Source organism: Pygoscelis adeliae, unplaced genomic scaffold (assembly GCF_000699105.1).
Source record: "Pygoscelis adeliae isolate BGI_AS28 unplaced genomic scaffold, ASM69910v1 Scaffold47, whole genome shotgun sequence".
Taxonomy (NCBI): Eukaryota; Metazoa; Chordata; class Aves; order Sphenisciformes; family Spheniscidae; genus Pygoscelis; species Pygoscelis adeliae.
Window position 1 is genome coordinate 2,206,858 of NW_008825255.1, and position 9,575 is coordinate 2,216,432.

Consider the following 9,575-nt stretch of genomic DNA (forward strand, 5'->3'; position numbering starts at 1 on the left):
GGAAGCAAAGGAGCTTTTACCAAGAGAAGAGTGTAGCAGAGGCTATGGACATGCTTCAGCTTTAAGCTCTGAAGCCACCGGGACTAACGCCACCACATGAAACCAAAGGCACTGCTAAGCACCTGCCAGATCAGTGACCGAATTTCCAAAGTCAATGAAGTGACTGTCTCCATGGACAGAGTAATGCAAAATCTCTAGTGCTGATCTGATTCATTTTAATCACAACAGTTTTGATGTGGGTTGGACAAACCATACAAGTCCGGGTAGGAGGACCGCTGAAGACAGCCGTCCTGCCCATGAGACCTCACAGCCTGCTGCCTCCTTCTCCCCGGCCCGTGCCCTCCTACGCCTCCATGGCTGCCCCTTCTTAGCTCTGGTTGTAGCTCTCTTAGGGCTTTTGGGGATCTCCACCACTTCTGCCAGGCTGGGGGACAGCACTTGGGAGGCAGTCCGCTGCTATGAAAAGAGGAGGAGATGAAGGCAAATGATGCAGTGAACTTTTCCCTCCTCTACCCATAAGAAGGGGTAAGCTCATGCCTGTGTCGGCTGGTGGCACTTTGCCAGGATGCAGGGAGAGTCGGAAAGGCGAAGAGTGAAAGCCAAACATCCATCACGGGTGATTTTACCCTGGATTGTTTAATTTGTTGGCTGAACCCACGAGACTCATAAAAAAATCATAAAAGCTTCTAATTACTCAGTGGGGTTTTTCTGAATCTGTTTGTTTAATTCTAAGCAAATTATGGTTTACTGGAAGTAAGTGACAAAACAAGGAAAGGTCTGGTCATATCTACTTTTGGGAAGCCCTGAAGATTTCAGTGACACCAGTGATAAATCACTAGTCTTGACCATTCACCACCGTAGCTGCTTGCCAAAGCTGGCTCTAAACAGCTGCAGATTGTACAAATAAAAAGCAAATCGAAAAAACAAAGTTGTTAGGTGCAGTTCTGAGCCACTCCCTGTTTTTTCTAACTAAAAATCTTATCATGCATATCTTATCTATGTAGATATGTATGTATGTACATATGTGTACATACACACTTGTTATAATACATGACACACAAGGGAAAATGAGATTCCCTATCTGTAAGATAGCATAGAAACACAGTCATTATCTTCCTAAACCCCAAAAAACTCTTTTGTTCCCAAACAACGGAGCCCTAAAACTACCAGTAACTGAGTGACTGTCCACGTCCTTCAGGCACAATGCAACAAGCTCTGTCACTGCTGTTTGTTTAGTATTAGACAAGTAAGAGTTTAACAGATCTGGGACTGAATCTGTAAATCTGATTTTTCAGGTCCCTTTTGAGAAAAGGGACAGCAGACTGAAACAGTGGTTTTATTGCTGCTCTTTATGTTTTGATTTTTGATTTTGATGCTGCTAAATAATTTTCACTTCTCTAAATGAGATAATGAAAGCTGCAATAAGCCTAAATTTAAACTGTTGAGTTAATGTATAATTATATGCTGAGTAAGGGATGAATGCTCTTAGCGATGGGCTGTGAGAACTCCCTGGTTGAGTTGCTGCTTCAGCCATACTACGAGGCAGACTGGGACTATCCCCCAGATATACCTTATGCAATTGCTTAAAAAGAGAAAAAGTTTGACTTTTGAAGTAGAACAGTTTTGGCCAAGTTTGAGGTACATTAAAACATTTTCTTTGGAGGAAACTGCCAAGAGCAAGAGAAGCCATAACCTCACCCCTCTCTGATGGCAGCTCAGAGTGACCATGGACTGCAGAAGAGTGAAGCAGTTCCCCTCTCCCAGGCATAACTCCTCACATGAACACTAGATACAACGAGAGAGGATTAACAGGTCTGATCTTGCATGCCCTCTGCATACAGCTATAGTCTCCCTCATTTCATACGAATTTGGACATTATAAGGACAGCAGACTTGGGACTTAAATTAAATAGGTATCCTCCAGCTCCACATCCGTCTCAGGTACTGGCACTAAAAGAAAGAGACTGGAGGCTAAAACACTAACACATTTAACCCAGCAGTTGCATTTTGGAGCTCTTAACTCAGGTTTTTCAAGATCATACACAAGTGGAAAGATGAAGATGAAATGACTCACCATCACCATCTGCTGATGTGCAACCACTTTCCCCAAAAGTGGTGTGAAGAAACAAGACGAAAATGCTCAATACTGTACTCGTCTGTGTCATCCTGAGCATGCTGCATGTGTGCAGTACGTGTGTGTGCGAAACCCACGCTCACTTACTTTATACTAGACGCAGAACAAACCCATTGCCTGATAAAGAGACCGCAGGCAAGGGGAAATGTAAACATGCCGACAAGGATGACTAGTGGCAGAGAGCAGGAAGCCAGCGTGAAGATATTTGCAGAGCTTTTACTTTGAAACATACTTCCCACTTCAAAACTAAGGACCTTCTGGATCAGGCCCATTGACTCATTGGGCCAAATCCGGTGAAGTCCAGTGGGTCAGGAGCATGTTTCATGGATGGTGCTCCTGGCTTAGCTAGTGGGATTTTTGCTGCTGATTTCCCTGAGAGCAAGGTTTAGTCCTCTCATCCGCTTTCCTCTCAATGGAGGTACACAGGTCCAAGGGAGAAAAGTCTTCCAGCTATGAAACACTAAGCGTGATTGCTGTTATTTATTCTTTCAGTGTTGGCATCAAAAGGAGCGTGGCCAACAGGTCGAGGGAGGTGATTCTCCCCCTCTACTCTGCCTTCATGAGACCCGCCTGGAGTACTGCATCCAGCTCTGGAGTCCTCAGCACAGGAAAGACACGGACCTGTTGGAGTGGGTCCAGAGGAGGGCCACAAAGATGATCAGAGGGCTGGAACACCTCTCCTATGAGGACAGGCTGAAAGAGTTGGGGTTGTTCAGCCTGGAGAAGAGAAGGCTCTGGGGAGACATTGTGGCCTTTCAATATATAAAGGGCACTTAGAAGAAACATGGAGAGAGATGTTTTACCAGGGCCTGTAGTGACAGGACAAGGAGCAACAGTTTTGAACTGAAAGAGGGTAGATTTAGATTGGACATAGGGAAGAAATTTTTTACAGTGAGGGTGATGAGGCACTGGAACAGATTGCCCAGAGAAATTGTGTATGCCCCATCACTGGAATTGTTCAAGGACAGGCTGGACGGGGCTTTGAGCAACCTGATGTAGTTGAAGATGTCCCTACCCATGACACGGGGGTTGGACTAGATGATCTTCAAAGGTCCCTTCCAACCCAAACAATTCTGTGATTCTGTGAAGTCCCACATAAAGCAATGCTGACCCAGAAGAGCTGTGATTTAAAAGACTAATCCTGCAAAACCTAGCTCTGAGAACAAAGTGGTACATCTCACATTTTTTCAGGCTTTGGACAAAGCAGAGGCAGAAAGCGGAAGATAAAGAGGTGTTAAATATTTCCTTCGCACACTTTCTGTGGCTGTATACACCAACGCACACTACAGCGTAATGCAGGGCTGTGTACACGGCTGACTGATGTGGCTAACTACAAGTGAGCTGAAGACCTGAAAGAGAAGAGCAAGCTCTGGCACAGCCCTGGCTGCACCAAAAAAGCTTTATGTCGGAGGCGTAAAGGAAACCGAGGGCAAAGTTGGTAACAATGCCCAAGCAAACAGAAAAATGATGACACTATAATAAGGAGACTCAATATGGAAGCCACAGCAGCTTTTTAATTTGCAAGGAAATAATTTAAACCACTCACCAGAATTATGAAAGCTCAGCCCTCATGTCTAGAAAACTGTTCTTCTTGCCAGGACATCAGGGACTGTCCTCCAACATCACTTGCTCCCCTGAGCAGAGGGCAGTAGGTAGCCAAGGGGGTGTTTCTGGCCTCCCCTATCCTGTTTTAATGGGAAGAAATGGCCCCCTTTCCATGAAAGCTCAGCAAGGGTGCCCAGAAGGTGCACATCTCCCATACCTGTGTCAAGTCCCTCCTTATGGTAGGACCCTGAGGCTCCCCACCAAAGCATTCCCTGAAGGTGCACTAAGCCTAGGTAGATACAGAAAAATGGGTTTGGATTCACTGGTCAATATGTAGGTATTTATAGTGTATACTCCTATGTGAGAGCTTTTCATGCTTCACTCCTACCTAGCCAGCGGAGAGCATGATTCATCTTATCCTAACATAGATATTCAAAAGATGAAATCTAAACCCCTACATACATTTATTTATCTCCATTGAATTAAAAAAGAGTCCAAGGTGAGGTGGGGGGTAGATGCCTGCTTGGCAGACCTCTACGATACCCCCCACCCACAAACAGGAGAGGGACCTTCTGGGCCGCAGCGACCGCCCATACAAAGCAGAGCAGGAGCTGGGCATGGCACTAGGTCTGGCAGCACCATGGCCTCACTGACCCTCACTCAAGAGCTTGACTTCACTTACAGAATTATTTGGGTGACTGCCCCATTCACATGATATCCCTTCAAGAAATATCCTCCTTCAGAGGTCTGAGTCAGCTGGTGGGACTTTAGGAGTAGTTAGCCCCTCATCTCTCCCTCCCGAGTTTCCTATGCTTCACTCAAGCTTATTGAAGCCAAACTTGAATCAATGAGATTGGGTTCTGGTGACTTCACATCCCTAAGGCCTACCCCTGGCTTGCTTTAGAAAAGTTTATTTAAGGATTTCTGCACCTGGCTTAATAATAGGCAATATCATATTATTCTAGAAACCGTCAGACTAATTTCTACCTCATTTTCAGCCAGAAATATCAACAAAGGAGGGCTCTCCTGTGCAAACTGATCACTATCCGGAAATGACACCTTCTCACTTTAAATTTGTCTTGTTTATAATTGAGTGGGCTATCACTTTGATCTTTTTTTTTCTTTTTTCCTGTTTCAGCTGGAGCAAACTAAAAGAAAAAGACTTTTCAGACATAATATTTTGGTTGAACCTGAACAATCTTACTATCAGAGCTGTGCCGCTCAGGGGATTTCCATGTTGTCATAGCTGCATTTTGTCTGGGTGGGGAAACGAGGGACCACAATGAAAAGAAAAAAAAAATAGTATAGAGAAAAACCCTGAACCAAAAGTACATTTTGTTTTACTTCTGGGTCTCTACATCAAAATTTGTTTGATTTCTAAGAGATATTTGAGTCCATTGGTCTCACCTTGTTGTCTTCCTCTAGTGCCCTGGAGATAGGAAATCATGTTTGTGAGAGTCTAAATCTTAGGGCAGCTGAAGTGTTAGTACCCAGGACAGGCTGAAGGAAGACTGGATTACTTTTCATTTGCAATAAATTTACACTGCTTCTGCCTCCTAATTCAGGGTTCCACACAAAAAAAGAAAAAACAGTTTAAACAGGTAAGAGTTTTGATGGTCCAGCAAAAATGTACGCGTGCTTCATTGGTCTGCTAGCCCTCTTTGGGTCCCAACACTGTGCTTTGGAGTTTCTGAGTCACCCTAGACCCTCTTTCATTTTTGGCTGTCAACAAAGTCCAGGTTACAACCCCTATGACTGGGGAAAGCAATTTTTTCAGTGCCCTGTGGTTCACAAGTGTGTGCTGTTGATGCGGTGTATCAGTTCCTCAGCGCTGACTGCTGACCACTCCACTTGATCCAGTGTCTTCTTGGATTATCACTTGTGTTGCAGCTATTGAAAATGACTAACCAAGCAAGTCATCTACAAGTTAGCATTTCTGTTTGCTTCTTACACTGCTTGTTCACTTGTTTTTTATTCTCCTGAGGACACAAAAGTCTGTTTTGATTCTGTTTTGGCTCCAAAAAATGCAAAAGGCTTCTGCACATATGCTAGATTAAAATCTGCTATCCATACCTGCTTAGGAAGATGAAGTTAGTAGATCCCATCCTTCTACCAGCTACACTTTTGAAATGTTCCAGTTCAGGGACATCCCAGAGCATCTGTGGGAGCCGAGTGAAACGGATCCTCCAGACACATCCCGGTGTGCAGCACTGGAGACAGGTCATGTAGACACTGATGGTTGGAGGATACAGGCATCCTTGTGTTTGAGGAGCTCAGTTGGTGTGTCCTGGTCAGACACCCATGGGTAAACCCATGGCCCTGCTTGGGACTGGGAGGGAACTTTTCTCATGTTGATCAGATTTGGCAGGAGCTGTTGGACTTCTTGGCCCTCTCTGTGGCATGGGGGTTCCTCTGTTCCTTGGGTTATTAATAAATTATCTCGTTATATCACAGAATGAGGGTGCTGGTCCCTCTGGCTGACCTGACCTGACCCGCTCTGCACTGCTCCTCAAAGATGTGGGGAGCTGGAGGAGAGGATGGCACAATTTCCCTTCCCTTTTATGGGCCATGGGTGCTGATTCAAGATGGCTTTTTAACCCCTATTTATGTCCATCCTCCTTCAATACAATATTTAATTTGTGCATAACTTTAACATGCTTCTGAATCTCATTAAATCAAAGCTTCAAGAAAAAATACCCTAAACACCCTTTAAAATAATTTGCCATGGGATGTTTTTTTAGATAATTGCCAGAAAGGCAAACTGGGGGATTCATACAGCTCTGAAACAGAATTTATGAAATTCAATAAACACTTGAAATTGAGATGTTAATACCCATATTTGTAAGTTACAGATTGGTGCCTAAGACTAAAACATGTGGTTATTACCATGGTTATTATTACTTTTTATTACTGTTGTTAGTGAAGAGTTTGGTAAAGTTAAGGCAAGTAATAAACTAGAATCTCATTAGAACATGTATTACATATATACTCAAACAGACTTCATACTTAGATTTTTATTTTTTTAACCAGCTATGCCGGGAAGCAGAAATCTTCCGGCCAGCTTTAGCTGTGAGAAGGAGGACTTCTACATAAAAAAAGGATTCAGAATCTTCTTTTTCGTTGCTTCCTGACATTTCTCGCTCTGACCTGCTTTGAAAAATTGGTTCCACCTATCTTCTCCCTGGTGGAGACATCTCTCGACAGCTCCTCAGCTGAAAGACTTCACGTTAGCCTCAGGCTGTTCTAAGAAGTGTTCTGCTGGCCCAAGAGCAGGAGCATGTGGGAGTCAGTATTGCTTAAGGCAACATTGCCGTGGACAACAACTTGAAGCCTTGGGTGGAGAGAGAGTGAGAGAGTGCAAGAGTAGACACTGCTGTTACTCAGCTAAGAAACCAGCTCTGGTAAGAGTGTTGGAAAGAATGAAATTAAATGTTGAAAGAATGAGATTAAATGGAGTTACTCTGGAAGATATCATGCTTCCCGCATCACCAAATTACATTGGTCTGCAGAGTACGAGAGCAACATAGGGTGGAAGACACATAGTTCTTCACCACATTGTCCTGAAGAAAGGAGCCATGTGTAAATGAGAGCAGAAATTTTTGACTGTTTCTTTGAACTGTCTTTGTCTTTGAGGTTTTGACACTTAAAATTACTGCTTTGAACTTCCTCCCCCAGGACTCATAAATTGGCATCGTATTAACAAGGAGACCTGTTATACTGAGGGAAGAATATAGAATATAGAAAAGTTAGAAAAACTTTGCTGGGTGAAGGGTAAAGCAGGAGGGACTGTTGTGCACTTTGGTCAGGCATTCAAATATTATGAGATCAGACTCCAAAACTACAGGACAGGTTAAAAACAGTGACTTTTTTTTTTCCCCCTAAGTAACACATACAGCAACAGCAGTAAGAAAACCAGTCATATTAATATTTCTGGCTTCTTTTATTTGCTTGCTAGTTTCTAAGTCTTTAGGGTGCTCAGGGTAGTATTTTCAGCTACTCTCTACAACAACCTGAGTTAAAGCACAGTTAAAAAAATGAAAGCTTAGATTGTTGTCACATTATTTTTTTTCAGGTCTCAAAGAAACATATAAACTACTGCAAGACATATTACTCACTTATGAGATCTGGCTGGAGAGCACCTGCCATAAGACCACTCTACTTGCTCAATGACATTTGTCAAACACAGTGCTGTGCCAAAACCCCGCCATTTTGGTGTCAATGAAGCATTTTGTGAATGTATTTTAATTCTGCAAAATACTCCAATCTGACCCTTGCAACTTTTAAATTAAATATGTTTGGATTTTCTTTTTAATGAATTTGGTTTTAGAATTTCCTTTATTTTAAAAATCTGAATGACTAAATATTAGTTTGGTTTCAGCTGAATGCATTCTTTTAAGAATCTGTCCACGACAGCGGTGGCTGCTTTTGGATATTTAATATTTAGCCATAGCGTTCCTGCATGCAGACCCCATTCCAGAAATAAAAGCCAAGGGGACATAGGAGGCTCCATTCCAATTTATGACAAGTCAATGACACAGACCTGGACTATTTTGTAAGCCCCAGATGAAAAGTGAGCAAACAGGACAAAGGGAAGGAGCGAACAGAGGCGAACATGATGACAAGTCCCTGTAAAATGGAACAGATGGACAGAAGCCATCTTGAGGGAGTTGAGGCTGGTGGCATGTGTGAAAGAGCACGAGAAACCTGAAATAGCATCTGTAATATTTACATTTAATGTGCTCTGGATGTGGGGCTTCGCCACCGCCAGGTAAGTGGGAGGGAGGGAGGGTGTGCACCCAGCAGGCAGTGCTGGTGTGAGGGTGGCAGCACCCCCTTACTTCTCCCCTTCCCTCCCACTTGGGCAGGCACAGGATCCACATCTGCCTGGGCACGGTACAGTATGCAAGTACTGCCAGTACTTTTGGTAGTAGCTGCTGCAGTTATGAAAGTGGACAAAAGTGAAAGCTGAAGCTTCAGGGAAAAAAGCTGGTGTTGAGCTCAAGCGGTGTGAAAAAGCCAGGGTGCCCATGGCCCCAAGGGAGCTGCGGTAAGGTGGGATGGGAAGGACTGTGGCTGCTGTGCTGGGTGCCCTGCCATGGGGCTGACCCTGCTAATGTTTGTCCCCTCACACCATTTCTGAGGGTTTTGTGCTGCAGCCCTTGAATGCCAACCCTACGGTGGCTGGGTCCTCACCCCTGCATTCAGAGAGAGGGACGAGCCCTCAGGGAGAGGCAAGTCCTCCAGAGATGGGCTTTTAGGAGGATGGTGAGATTCTAAACCAAGGTTTGTGCTGTTTAAATTGATGGAAAGTGAACTTGGGTGGCAACTTGCTGCTGAAGGCAACCTTGAATATCAGCATAGGTTCCTTTTGCTTCTCCTTGCACATCTCAGTACATGTCAGTCTTCCAGTGGCTTAACGAGCAGCATTGAAAAGCCAGCTACAGCCATACCGACTGTTAGCCATAGGGATAACAGAATTTATTATGGTTAAAATTATCATGGTTGAATGTAGCTTCATCAGTAAGGCTGAACTCATTAAAATATTTTTAAAGACTGTTTTTTAAAAAAAATTTAGAATGTTTAAGTGAATGAGGACTAGATAAACGTTAGATAATAAAAGGTCACAAAAGAGAGTAATAATTTAAATGTATTCACATTTAAATATACTTTAAAATCTCTTTCCTGGTATGAAACCTACTTAGAAGTAGAGGAACTGAGAAAAACACGCAAGAAAATGAAATTGCAACTGAAAAAAACATATTGTAAACAGACATTATGAAAGGTATCAGAAAGATATATAATTCATGTGATTTGTTTTGGTACGAATTTTGTGCACTGAGGTGTTTATCTATTCAAAACGAATTACATCTATGTCATATCAATTAAATAGGAGTAAC

General features: G+C 43.3%; 1 protein-coding gene across 1 annotated transcript in view; it reads right to left on the bottom strand.

Moving 5' to 3' along the window:
* The window catches only part of IL7R (interleukin 7 receptor), a 16,012-nt gene extending 13,722 nt beyond the window's left edge, over nucleotides 1-2,290 (bottom strand). The window contains exon 1 of the mRNA XM_009329458.1: nucleotides 2,074-2,290. Within this exon, the coding sequence (XP_009327733.1) occupies nucleotides 2,074-2,173 (100 nt within the window). The 5' untranslated portion in view covers nucleotides 2,174-2,290. The remainder of the gene's footprint in view (nucleotides 1-2,073) is intronic.
* Nucleotides 2,291-9,575: the final 7,285 nt, after the last annotated feature.